The 13,666-nt window shown below is 46.8% G+C and overlaps 1 protein-coding gene and 1 long non-coding RNA gene across 8 annotated transcripts; one reads left to right on the forward strand and one right to left on the reverse strand.

The window, feature by feature from the left end:
• Nucleotides 1-6,000: 6,000 nt before the first annotated feature.
• Nucleotides 6,001-13,329, reverse strand: LOC112270784. Of its 6 annotated transcripts, none has more exons than XR_002963130.1 (6): nt 13,188-13,329; nt 12,950-13,080; nt 11,932-12,100; nt 11,798-11,852; nt 7,031-8,725; nt 6,001-6,828 (listed from the first exon to the last, which is right to left on the reverse strand). It is a non-coding gene; the product is annotated as an uncharacterized LOC112270784 (long non-coding RNA). The 6 variants fall into 6 exon arrangements; XR_002963132.1 differs by lacking the exon at nt 6,001-6,828 and having other exon boundaries at nt 8,278-8,437; nt 8,532-8,725; XR_002963131.1 differs by lacking the exon at nt 6,001-6,828 and having other exon boundaries at nt 8,278-8,456; nt 8,532-8,725.
• Nucleotides 9,205-13,625, forward strand: LOC100821108 (polygalacturonase At1g48100). 2 transcript variants are annotated; one of them, XM_003569374.3, is made up of 7 exons: nt 9,205-9,787; nt 10,921-11,052; nt 11,556-11,732; nt 11,813-11,857; nt 11,942-12,149; nt 12,645-12,835; nt 12,980-13,625. In XM_003569374.3, exons 1-7 carry the CDS (start codon nt 9,302-9,304, stop codon nt 13,373-13,375), a joined length of 1,635 nt encoding a protein of 544 aa, XP_003569422.1. In that variant the 5' UTR covers nt 9,205-9,301; the 3' UTR covers nt 13,376-13,625. The 2 variants fall into 2 exon arrangements, with proteins under 2 accessions (XP_003569422.1, XP_010232068.1); XM_010233766.2 differs by having other exon boundaries at nt 11,816-11,857; nt 12,980-13,557.
• Nucleotides 13,626-13,666: the final 41 nt, after the last annotated feature.

Consider the following 13,666-nt stretch of genomic DNA (forward strand, 5'->3'; position numbering starts at 1 on the left):
GCTGGCGGACTGCAACGGACACCCCCACGATCGGCAATAAAGAGCCCTAAAGAATCGGAGATTAAGAGGGGGGTGTGCGACGTGGCCTTAACTCTCTGGTGATTAAGGGGGATAAGGCACGAAATCATGCGCCCGACCATTTCGCTCGCAGAAGTGGAACTATAAATGCGGCCCGCAAGGCCAGGTGCTAGGGGTTTTTTCCTTTGGGACCCATGCGTCGGGTAGGGCCTAGCCCGGCAACCGACCAAGGATAGCACTTGCAGGGAGCTTCAAGGCTGCCGGCCCACGCCCGGGGGCTACTGTCGTACCAGTGGCACGCGGGGTCCCACTGATACGGGACGCTTGGTTCGCCAGTGACGAAGCCCCGTCAGAAAGGCTACCCGGGAAGCGGTGAATCTGGGAAGCCTGCCTCAAGGAGACGGCGTTTGGCGAAGTTAAAGCCAAGGGCCGAGTACAAGGTGCTCCCGGGAACCCCGGTCCCGGGAAGCCGAAGGAACGCCTCCCAGCAACTAGCAGGTGCGCTAGCCGGGAGGGTGCACCCCGGCAACCCACGCTCGGGCATGCAGGCGGGACCCGCAGAACAGTGGAGACAGGACAAGACGGCGGGCGCAGTGCATTTAATGCACCGACGGGAGTCTTGTCGGCAGGCCTATTCTTGCTGAGCAAGGATAGGGCGACTACCCTACTAACCATTTCTTTTCTACCGTGTAAAGTGGACATGGCGCTGCATGGCGTCCAGCATGGATGAGTAAAAATGTATTCCATGCGGCCGTGACACGCGTCTAGGAAACGTGTCACCCTGCACGCATAGGCACCTGTGGTATCCCCTTGTCTATAAAAGGAGGACCAATGCCACCGGTCAAAGGCTTGAGTTCAGCTCGGTTCCAACCCAAGTGATTAGAACATAGCACAGCGTTCACCTAAGTCGCCAGCCCGAGAACTCCCCGGGTGACCTGTACGCACTCAAACTTGTGAATACAACTCAAAGCAGGACGTAGGGTATTACACCTTGGGGTGGCCCGAACTCTTGTTTCTACACCTCGTGCCTATCACCACGCCGGCGATCGCTGGAGCGATCACCTAGCCCTCCACCGAACCAAAAAGGGGGTGCTCGGCATCCCCGGTGCCGGAGACCGTGCTACGACAACATGCGAGGATGAACAAGACATGTGGAACCAGGACCATCGGGTAAAGCATAACACTTTCCCAACATGTATGTACTTGTCCAAAAGTGCAAAGGAATGGTGCAATGCCTAAATGTTCTCCTCGCAGGGTGGTGGCGGTAGTCAACAAGACACCAAGAAAATCAACCTCCTCAAAAGCTGTCAAGCTCCGAGAACAAATCCACATCCAAAAATCAAGTCCAACCATTTTAGGTCGGCTCCTCGAACTGCAGGTTCGTGATTCATCTCATTAATGCGAATTTTTACGATATTACAACATATAATCTCGAGGTAACCTCATGTAACCCATCACATAAATGTGATAAAATGATATAGTTCTTCATAACAACGTTCCAATATTTAAAACATGCGAGTTCATGTCTTACTTAATTATTTAAAGCAATAAAGCATATTTACAATTAATCAACAACCCTAAAACATGGTAATACAAGCATCTGCATAGAGATGGCAAGTTAAGCGTTTCCTAAACATGAAAATTAGCCCCAAAACACATTCCCGAAGCCATTTTGAGCATAAATGTGCAGTTTCCGCAAAAACTGACACTTCCAAGGACTTGCGCGCAAAAACGCAGCACATCAAACATGTGTGCGTAATTACGGTAAAATCCAGGGGCTAAAACGCAAACCCTTGAGCTCAGGCCGAATCCGGCCTACCCACGCGCCTATTGGACCGGCGCCCCAATTCTCTGCCTTGCCTGGCCCCGCCCAGCCGCGCCAACCCTCATTAGGGTTTCCCCTTTAGGTGGCAGTGGCTCCACACCGGCAGCAGCGTCGCTCACGGCAAGGGCGGCGGCGTCCCGAGCCGGTGACCTAGGCGGCGTCCGCGGCGGCTCGCTCCCGTGGCACGGCGCCAGCGCTCGTGCCTGCGAACGGAGCGACGGCAGCGGCGGCTAGGGCGTGGGGCGGCTGCGGAAAGCGCACCAAGCGGGGGGCGGCATCGCGCGCGCGCTCGGCAGAGGGCGCGCCCCCATGCGGCGTTCACAGCAGCACGTATGACCGGAGGCGCACCACCGGCGCTCACACGAAAGGCGTCGTTGGCGGCAGCGCGCGCGTCCAGGAGGCGGCGACAGCGTGCGCACGGAGGGGCGGCAACAAGAGGGCTAGCGGCGGCGGCCAAGGTGCCCGCGCGACGCACTCGGCAGCGGCGATGTTGATCCACACCCAAGGCCGCGGATGCGGGTGCGCGAGCGGCTGTGGCGACATCCGCGCTGGCGCACACGCCCGAGGCTGCGCACGCCCAAGATGGTGGCGTTTGTGCCCGGACGGTGTGCGCACGTCCGACGTCAACGGCTCTCACGGTCGATGGCCGCGTTCAGCGACGCGTGAGGTCAGTCCGTGGCGGCGCTCTCTAGCGGCTCGAACATGGCGGCGCTCTCCAGCAGCTCGCTCATGGCGGCGGATCGCATGTTGCAGCACCCAAAAGGCAGCTCGCGCGTGGCGGCACCAGGCTGCGTGCTCGTGGCGCTCAACAGTGGCTTGGGACGGGTCGTGGCTTGAAGCCTGCGGTGGCCGGCGGTGAAGCACGGTGGTGTGACACCGTCTCCCCATGGTGATGGTCAACAAGTCTCTCGTGCGGCGAGGATGATCGACATTGGCCGGCGACTTGGTCGTCAATATCTCGTGAGGAAAATCCATACCATGGGTAGAAAAATTTGAAAAATAATGTAATCGCAAAAACGGAATCGTAACACAAAAAGAAATCCATTTTTGCAATAAAATTTCGGATCCAATACTTCCGTGATTTATGTCGAGAGCCTGCTTGGAGTAGGCTCGATGAAGGCTCGGGGTAGACACTCGTGCTGATAACGTGTTGTGCAATCTCTGCCGGCTGGCCGGTCCCGGGGTTGCACACCAAGATCGTAGTCGAAGGAGTCGATCACACACACAGTCACGAAGTACAATAAAGTAGATGATCACCAAGAAGTAGAGAGGAACGAGAACTCTTTATTAATTTCTGATCTCAACAGTACGTACAAGGTTAGCATACTCTTTTTTATATAGACTAGATGGCCCAACTGAATAAAAAAATAAAACCCAAAACTTAACGGCAGTGGTGAACGATTTTTCAGGTGGTGAAGGAGGACGCATGCTTCGGTGTCCCTCCCACCTCCAACGATCGGTTCCCGAACGGTGCCATGGTGCGCTCGGGCTCCACTTTTCAGACTGAAGCCTGCTCGAAAACACTCCAAGGTATAGAATCAAAGGTAAATAAAAACAAGGAAAAAACAATTTAACTTTTATTCTCTGCAGTCTGCAGACGGCACGAGAGGTAAAAAGGATTCAATCGTCCTCGATCTGTACGTGCCTCCCCTGTAGAATGAAACGTCACCATGAATCAAAGCTAACCCACAAAACAGCGCAAGCGATGCGCATCACATCACGTGCAGCAATACCAGCCACGGGCGTGCAGCCATACTGCCCAACAAAACCAACGTGCCGAGCCGAGAGAACCAGGACCTGACAGACATGTACTACAGCACAGGGACGCCAACCGGCCGGCTGCTCTTCGGCGCGCGGATCGTGATTCACGAGCGAGTTGGAAACTTGGAACCTTTCAACAGACGCGCGCAAGATGACACAGCGGTCGGTGGAGACTTGACGCCTGTCTTAGGGCCCGCGCGTGCATCTTCCCCGATCGATCTCGTGTACCGATCACCCGTATCATATCGGCGTTCCCTTGGAATCGTGTGCCACCAACTGCAGTACGCAGGCGGCTAGACCCCACAAGATCCAAGCTTGGACAGCCTACGCCCTACCCTACGTCCAGTGTCCAGTGTTTCTTGGGGATGGGGCCGTATGGATCGGAGGGATTCTACTTGCCAGTGTGCAGTGACTGTATATATGTGCGCCCAGAGGTGGTGTTTCTAAATCTTGAAATATTTTTCTATTTGGTTGAATTTTGATTTACGACAAAGTTATGATTTTTTATATTTAGGAACTGAGACATAAGGTTCTCTGAATGCGAATTCGAGCGATAAGCATGTACATAGCACGGCAGGCGCCTGTGTGGTAGGTCACACAGCTGAAGTTCCAGACAATGGTTGATAGAGATTTTCTTCCTTGTTCTAGCTATTTTCCTCTCACCATAGCCAAACATTAAGATCTCACCCCCGTTACATCCAAGTCATTAAGGTGCCTAAAATGTCCACATTTTATTTGATTCTGCATGCAGTATGGTGAATTGAATTGATCTCAAATAAATAAAAAAATTATAAAGTTCTTGAAAAAACATAAGTATCGTGAGATATATATAATTCATTAATTAAACCTTTTGAATTTTTATTCAATTCGTTTTAAATTTCTAAGTGGAGTATGAATTCGGAATTTAAAATTAACTACTAATTTGAATTAGGCATGTGTTGGGTCCCCCCCACACACACAAACCTCGTAGAAAATTAAACGGACCTGACCATAATATCATGCTTGGAAACATAAACGTGCATTTTATAACATTTCTTTAGTAAACCACTCTCTCAATTTTCTATAAAATGTTTTAGTTTTTTGCTGAGTCAATAGAAAACTCTATCAACATTTATAATTCTGAACAATTTTTATTTTGTATATCATGATATATAACTTCGTTGTATACTTATTTGATATTATAAATATTAGTATATTTTTCTATAAATTAGATTAAATCCTAGTTTTCTATTTAGGACAAGTTAAAACATCTTATAAAAAAAACTAAGGCAGACCATTTGCATGCTGCATTACTGTCAGATGATGCGATGGTACACGCCTATGCAAATGGACAGACTAACGTGGTTGTCATCTGACGATTTGGGCAATAAGTCACATGTAAGAAAGTGTCACATATTGCCAAAGCTGATTCGAGACGCTCAAGGGTCTACTCCTACTAGCTAGCACTAATTTACTAGGCGAGTAGCGCGACGATCGATCTCCCCCCGCCTCCGGACAGACACAAAAACGGAGCCGCATCTGGAGTATATATGCAATTCTATTGCTTAGTTGTATGTCAAGACTGTCAGACCGACAGGGTTGGAGCTACTCGTGACTTCGTGAGCATTGGCAGGTTGCGAAACTACGCCTGTAACGACTTGGTATTGATACATAATTCCAGCGTAATTTGTAGTTTTGCTAGCAAGTTGTAAGGTGTATTTATCTGCATGCAGTATGTTGGCCATTAGGATATATTAACCAGACGTCAGACAACTTGTGTTTGTCTTTCACCGAGCAGCTGCTGCTAATTAAATGTCGGCTCATCGTCAAAGCTGCAGGTTCAGTCCTTTCTACAATTTGCCGCTAGATGCTCAGCCGTTGTCCGTCGTTCCTGTAAACCACGCCTCATGTCCCCATTTGTAATTGATGGAGTGATTGTTATTACTATTACTACTACTCGTGGTTTTAAATAGCCCGCTATGACATTTAACGTCGGTCTCCTCCAGATGTTATAGACACGAATCAAATATAACCCGAATTAAAGGTTTCAGTATAACAACGTACTAAAAAGTTCTCCAATCATTTACAAGACCAAGTCAATGAGATAAACATAGATTTGAAGTATAATTGAAGCACCGGAGGTGCCGCCGTTGGTGGCGAGCTGGAGGAAAGGCGGCATGTTGCAAGCTGGAGGAAGGTGATAAGGATCAACGTGATCCAAAAAGGTCTTAGGCCCAATCTTTCACGACGATCGACGAACAAACAGATCAGCAACCGAGCGAAGTCAATTTGAAGTAATCCGGATCAAATCCCTTCAATTCCTCACGTTGGAACCGATTAGAATCAATTCCACCACAGGGCATAACATCAGATCTTTAAGATCAGCAAGCAAACACGACGATATGCGCCCTCAGACATTGGACTTTTCTGGTACATTCATAATCTCAAAAATTCAACTCCTCCTTACAACAACGGCTACCAAAAACCCTTTATAGGACGATTCTAACCCTAATCGGGTGGGACAGGCCCCACACCACAACTACGGCCCAAAAGGCTGACTCAAAGTGGTTTTGGACAGGCCCAAAAACCATCAAACGAAAAACAAACTCTAAATCGGAGTACACTTCAAAATCGGTGGTGTTCTGAAATTGGGCTTCACCTCCTCTTTAGCGGAAACTTCAACGCAAAAAGATTCAAACCTCAGAATATATGGAGTTGGTGAAATAGCAGGGGTAGTCGATATCCTCCCCTCATCAGTCAACCCGCTGCCGGTCACGAGCTGTAGGATCTGTCGCCTCCGTCCTCATGGTTTTAGGTCTGAGAGACTAATACGAGAGATTTTGAACCTGATATTTAGGCCGGCATGGTACTATTTGTATTTTGGACGCTAAATTATTAAGCGATGCTATAGCAAATATCGTTTAGCGCCATTTAGCGTGCTAATAACGAGAATAGCGGCATAGTGTTAAAAATTGCTTAAACGTAACGTCGGTTCTTCGTATATGTTACAGCGAGCTGTAGCGAGGAAATAGCGTGTTATTTAAAATCATGCTACCATGCTACTACTGCATACTACGTGTACAGGAGGAAGCAGTTTGTCCCTCGCAGCGCAGGGCGTGGCGTTGTATACGCCATGTTTATATCAACCGCATTGAATTGAAGTAGCACGTTGATATTACCGATGACAGCACGATCACGACATGAGATTATCAATGCTGCTGTCTTGAGTGTTGACCAGGACACACCTGCGTGTAAGCATACACCTGTCAAGTGCAAGTGTATAGTAGTAGAACGTACGTGGATCGGCGCCAAGATAATCATAGCGTAGATCCTTGCAATGGATTGATTCCGGCAGGTGTGCAATAAAAGAGAACGGATAGGACCATTGAAAAAAAAAGAATTTAAGGAAAGCCTGACGTGCAGGCGACAGTACGTAGCTGACCGTACCAGACACGGCAGAAGATGAAGAAAAGCCAGACGTGGTAGCTAGCCACATGTACATATATGCTCCTCCTACGTGTTAGCCAACCTCTGTGTCTCCGCGACAGCGCAGTACGGCAGCGTCGGATGCAGGGGGCGGTGATGGTTTCCCAGCGTGGCATGTGGAACATGAGCAGGCGAGTTGGATTCAGAGCCCACTTTATTGGCCGCTCTATGTGGATTTCATTCCAAGATAATTTTCCCTGCGGCGTGCTCTATCTAAAGAGGGCTGGGAAACGTGAGGCCACCACCATGCATGCGCTTTTCGATCTGCGTCGCCTGACCCGGCCCGCTCATTGTCCTACGGGTCACGGCTGATGGAAGTCACCGACCGAGCGGCCATGAGCGGCAGGGCGGAGATTATTGATAGATGAATGATTGGACAAGGAGTGCACGGGAGAATCGGCGATGGGGACGCCGTCGTCCGCGTGCAGGCAGGGATGCGGCAGTTCGCTCGCTGGCCCCCCGGCTGAGGCGCGGACAAAAGCATCACGTACGCTGCGCTTCCGCCCGTGACCGTTGCCCATGTGAGCGAGGGCGGAGGCGCATGTGCGCGCCGCGGAAGCGCCAGGGCACCACGCACCCACACCCCAGTCCGCGTCCTCGTCTTTCTCTCAACCGGGGAAGTGGTTGCTCGTTTCGGGCAAAATCACTGCCGGGACCGACGGAGGTCTGTGCACGTATCTACGTTGCCTGCGGTCGTTCCTGGCCACACGTAGATTCGTCCCCGTCATCTCGGTTATTCGTAGCCGCGAATCATGCCAATTCCCTGCCCGTTGTTTTTTCCTTCCAAGTCTTCCTTCCGAGTGTGCCACGCACGTACGGAGCCCTAATCTCAAAGAACGGATCCGGAACATCACTGTTACACTAGGTAGATTTACGCACGGCCGCGGCACTGATTAGTACCGATTTCGTGGCCGCTACTGAATAAGATATAGACTTGCTACAAGCCTACGACGTGCAATTGCCTGTGTAACGCTGTGAAACGGCAGTTCTAAGCTGAGGTTCCGGAGACATGCAAGGATTGTAAAGATTGACGTGCGTGAGCTCCAAACAGTAAGGCCTTGGTCGTGCTTGACGTGTCGCACACTCGCCTGAGCAGTATGACCGTATGCTTCCGGAACGGCCCAGATGGCTTAGCTGCTAGCTCGCCCGGTCAGTGATCACATGACCGCCTTTGGCTTTTGGAACCGAGGAGTGGGCACACAAATACATAACTTCACTGCATGCACAGCCATTGCAGAGCCGCATAAAACGCCGAAAATAAAAGGCAGGAATGACCTGTCTCAAGATGTATCATCAACACGAGCACAACACAAACAAGATGCCTGGTCAGCCGTCATTTGACTCGAGTTAGGTGCGTGCCGTGTTAATCTGGGTAAATGATTAAACTCTTCAAAGCAAGTTAGTTGCAATTTGTGTAAGACGGCGATTGTGCTTATTCGTATGATTCGTAGATTTCACTAACCTTCCGTCCGTGGCCAAACCTGTACCGTACAACCTCCATATAGATTTCTGTATTGCGCACTCTTCCGTGCATCCGTATTCTGTAAGGCGGCCTTCTGCGTCCTCTTTGGATTATCTTCCAAAAAAACATCTTCTTTGGATTAGCTGCCAAATTGGACAGACTCTTGCTCTAATTACACGTGATGTCTTGGACCACTACAGGAAAGCATAAATAAAGGATAATGGTCATTTTGTTTCACCAAGAAAAACAGTAGTGCAGAAAATTTCCCTCCATTTATACAATTTGATCCGCTGTCTTTGACACTTGTGTACTGAAACAGGAACCAAGCTTGCTATTTATTCACTGGTTCATTGCCAACAAGCTCTCACCGAGTGGCCACTGCGAAGGAAATTGCAAAGTATATATATAGTACTTCCTCCGAACCATATTAATTGTCTCAAATTTGCCTAAATATGGATGTATTTATGTAAAAAACGTCTAGATATTTAATATGGATCGAAGGGAGTAGATTATTATGGAGAAAAACAAAAGCAACAAGAAGACGCTACCCATTCCCTGTGCAGTTACAAGGACCTTTGCATGCACGTGAATGGAGGCCCCAATTTCATTTTCATCTAATCCTGGGAGGCGCAAGCATGGCCACTCTTGAAGCTTGTTATTTAAACCCCCTCTATTTCCTCCTCACAAACCTCACCTCAGTGTGTTCTCTACGTACCTCCCAAGCACATACAAACACTTTCCACGCAGCAAACAGGTACCAAGACAGAAGGATGAAGCTCAGAGTAAAAGGCTTCGGCCTCCTGCTTCTCCTTGTCCTGCTTGCTCTTTGCTCCACCATTGATGTCTGTGATGCAAGGAGAGGCCAGCATTGGAGGCCAAGGAGCTCACCAGGCTCCTCTCTTTTCAAGAGAAAAGGCAAACCAAAGAAGGGTAGCTCACACCGGCAGCACGGAGTCAACCGGCCGAGCCCGAAGCAGCCTGTCACCCCGCCAGCAGGCCCTGGTGTTGGCAAAGGATACCAGACGCCATATCAGCCAACTCCAAGTCCAAATCCAAGCCCCATTTCACCTGTCAGTCCAAGCCCGAAGCCGAGCCCTGCCAATGGCAATGCGCATTCGAGCCCCAAACCTCCATCTCCAAGCTGTGGAAAGGGTAATCAGCCACCGGCACCGCCACCAGTAGCAGCCTCACAGGGCGCGGTCTTCAACGTGGTTGACTTCGGAGCTAAGGGTGACGGAGTTTCAGATGATACAAAGGTCTGCATTGTTGCCTTTCAAATGCTATTTTTTCCCCCAAAATGAAATCATAAATTTGTGAAGCATGATGCATTCTCCGACTCAAAAATTCTCAGTAGCAATTCATCTTTGCACCTGCTCGCTTCTTTGTGATTCTTAATAGGCATGTCATTCATGATGGAGCCATACTGATTCTTTAGTGGAAAATATGTACCACAGGGAAGAATAGAGTTTAGCGTGCATTTAGTATTCGGTCCTTTAGTATTTGGAACTCTGGGTGGCGCTTCAGATTATTCCATTACCTTCAGATTGGGTGGATATCTGGAGTCAGCATTGATGCAAACAAGGATTGATTTGCCCGACATCACAGCATGTTTACGACGGTTGATGGACATTTAATTGTTGCCTATGATTCAATGATCATCGACTCCAACACATGGTTTCCGGTGCAAAGCACCAGGAAATTATCATACTTTTCTGTAGTCAGTATTTGCATGAGAGCGTGTGTTTTGCAGGCAATTTTATTTATTCCCTTTTTGGATATACGATTACCGCTTCTTTCTTTTTTTCCTTTTCCATTTTGAGAAGTCATGGCCTCTTGGAGCATAAAGTGGGCACGAGACCATGGCTTACAACCTGACAAGAAGCAGATCAATGTTTTTTTTAATAATGTTTTCTCTCTCCTAACCAATGGTTGAATTGTCTTCGAAAAAAAACAATGGTTGAATTGTACATGCATCAAGAACAACCTTTTAAAAAACTAGTTATTTAAATTTCCTTAAATCCAAAGAATCTAGTTTTCATCAAATAAAAATCCAAGAAACCAGAAAAAAAAAAAGTTCAATGGTAGTCAAACATTGGAAAAAAAATGTACTGCGGATTAGCGTCAATTTAGCTCCGGTCAGCATTCTAGAGCTAAATGGCTTTGTTTTCAGCAAAGAAAATCCTTTCCTTTTATGTTATTGTAATGATTCATAGATTGCTTTTCATCAGGCACCGGAACCATAAAGATGCCTAGTCGAACTGAGCTATAATATGCTTAGGGATCTGTGCTTTGTGAATGCATTTTGTTACTTGGTCATTTTATGAGTAGAGTTTAGAGGACATGTCTTTTTTCAGAACAAGCGGAAGCTAATAAATCAGTATGCATGCAGGCTTTCCAAGCAGCATGGGCTGCTGCGTGCAAGCAGGGGTCATCTACAGTCCTCGTACCATCAGAACTAGAGTTTCTTGTTGGGCCAATATCGTTTTCTGGTCCTTACTGCAAACCAAACATTCTGTTCCAGGTAATTCTGCACCTAGTCCCAAATAGACACCTGAAAATGGCCGTGTGCATGCCGAGGCCGGGGACTGTTCCCTTTTTCGAAAAAAATAGACACCTGAAAATGCTTTTCCCCACCCCGAAAATGAGGATAACCCCGAGCCCCTGATAACTGCATAGCCTGAATCGAACTACACAACTCTGAACTCTCCCTTCATAAAGAGCAACTATATTTTTGTAGCATGTGCAACGCCCACTTTATTCTAAAGATAAAAGTTTGTATTTGGTAGTTTATTCACCATGCAATATACTCTTATAGTGCAGGGAAAAAAAATCTCTTGATGTTTAGCTTAAACAGTTGTGGGCATGTAAAAATTCCAAGAAAAAGTTTCAAGCAGCAGGATATTTGAAGAAAAACGAAAAATATTTTTTCATCCAATTTACCAGTGTACAAAGAGCAACCTGCAAATTTGGCTAAGTGATGAGGCATAAAACATAATGGTGTTAAATGATGTGCTCATTTTGCAGCTGGAAGGAACGATCTTAGCCCCAACAAATGCTAAAGCCTGGGGTTCTGGTTTGCTTCAATGGCTCGAATTCACCAAACTAAATGGGCTATCAATTCAAGGAAGTGGCGTCATAAATGGTAGAGGGCAACAGTGGTGGACCTACTCGGACCCAAATGACGACGAGGATGATGACACGGTAAGGCCTGACCATCTGGTACACTTACATCATACAATTCAAAAGTTGAGCTGCTAATCACTAACCTTGATACATTCCAGCAGTACAATCAGGAGCTTGAGAGGATGCCGCAGGTTAAACCTACAGTAAGATCACTATCTTATTCGCACAAGTTCAATATTGCATACCGAACAAAGTTCTGGCAATTTTGATCCCGTACTCTGATGCAGGCATTGAGGTTCTATGGTAGTTTCAACGTTGTAGTGGCTGGTATCACTATTGTCAACAGCTCACAGTGCCATCTCAAGTTTGACAATTGTCAGGGTGTGCTGGTTCACGACTTGACAATATCCTCCCCTGAGAACAGTCTCAACACTGATGGAATACACCTGCAGAACTCCAAAGATGTCAGCATTCATCATACCAACTTGGCTTGTGGTAAATTCTATTTGACTAAATTCAAGAAATTGAAGCCTAGGCATCTAGCATAATGTTCAATGATTTTGTTTTTCTTACTCTTGGGGCACGCAAAACGAATCTTCAAAAGAATTTGAGAACAAGAGACGACATACAGATTATGTAGATACTGTATAAAATAAGGCCTATGGTGAACTGAAAGCCTGTCCATTGTTCTGTAAATTTTCGCACCACCCTTTGCAGTTACTCCAAAATAGTATTCCCTCCGTTCCATAATTCTTGTCGAAATATTACATGTATCTAGACACCTTTTAGGAATAGATACATCCATTTTTGTGAAAATTTGAGACAAGAATTATGGAAAGGAGGTAGTACTACCTCTGTTGCAAAATATAAGATCTTATGGTAGGCTATTTTGTCCTAACAAAGTGTCTTATATTTAGGAACAGAGTAATCAGTATAAGTGTATAAAACAGGCCACATAGCATTTTTATCTCATTCCAATACTCCATGCAGGTGACGATTGTATCTCCATCCAGACAGGATGTAGCAACATATATATACACAATGTGAATTGTGGACCAGGGCATGGAATCAGCATTGGTGGACTAGGCCGGGACAACACCAAAGCATGTGTTTCTAATGTTACAGTAAGAGATGTCAATATGTTCAGAACAATGACTGGTGTCAGAATCAAGACCTGGCAGGTAAGATCAATAATTCAACCACGTACATACAAACATAATCCTAGTTCAACACTGAAACACCAGACATTAGATTGTCAAAAGAAAGAGAATGCCAGGTAAATTTGTAACTCTTACTGAGCTAAACAAATTGAATTCTCCTTGCAGGGTGGTATAGGGCTAGTTCAAGACGTAAGATTCTCAAACATACAAGTCTCCGAAGTTCAAACACCTATTATGATAGACCAGTTTTATTGTGACAAAAGAACCTGCACAAATCAAACATCAGCAGTGGCAGTATCAGGCGTTCAGTATGAGAACATCAGAGGGACATTTACAATCAAGCCTGTCCATTTTGCATGCAGTGACAGCTCACCTTGTTCAGGGATCACACTTACTGGAGTACAACTTAGACCTGTGCAAATACCCCACTACCACCTAAACAACCCATTCTGCTGGCAAGCTTTTGGGGAACTCTACACACCAACCATCCCTCCCGTAGCTTGTTTGCAGATTGGAAAACCTGCTGGGAACAACTTGCAGTCATACAATGACATATGCTGAAACACAGAAAGTACCCTCACCCATTAGTTGGTGCTTATCCATGAGTGGTCGTTGTGATGCTTCCGACCCCTTTGCACCATTTATTGGTCATGTGCATATACAGTGTTATTTTTTAATGTTTTGTTATTACAGCATGTATGCCACCTTTCCATGAAAGCAAACATAGATATTTTCACATGGAATGGTCAGGCAGTAAGCTTATGTGTATGGTTTGAAAAAATATCAAATACTCCTAAATTTTTGACTCAAATTTGTCCAAATATGGATGTATCTATTCTTAAAAAGCGTCTA

This window comes from Brachypodium distachyon, chromosome 2, assembly GCF_000005505.3.
Source record: "Brachypodium distachyon strain Bd21 chromosome 2, Brachypodium_distachyon_v3.0, whole genome shotgun sequence".
Classification (NCBI taxonomy): Eukaryota; Viridiplantae; Streptophyta; class Magnoliopsida; order Poales; family Poaceae; genus Brachypodium; species Brachypodium distachyon.

Bases quoted from the DNA above. Each gene is read 5' to 3' on its own strand.
- LOC100821108 (XM_003569374.3), top strand. From the start codon at position 9,302: ATGAAGCTCAGAGTAAAAGGCTTCGGCCTCCTGCTTCTCCTTGTCCTG. The intron at 11,053-11,555 runs GTAATTCTGCAC...CTCATTTTGCAG, and splicing joins AACCAAACATTCTGTTCCAG to CTGGAAGGAACGATCTTAGC. The intron at 11,858-11,941 runs GTAAGATCACTA...ACTCTGATGCAG, and splicing joins TGCCGCAGGTTAAACCTACA to GCATTGAGGTTCTATGGTAG.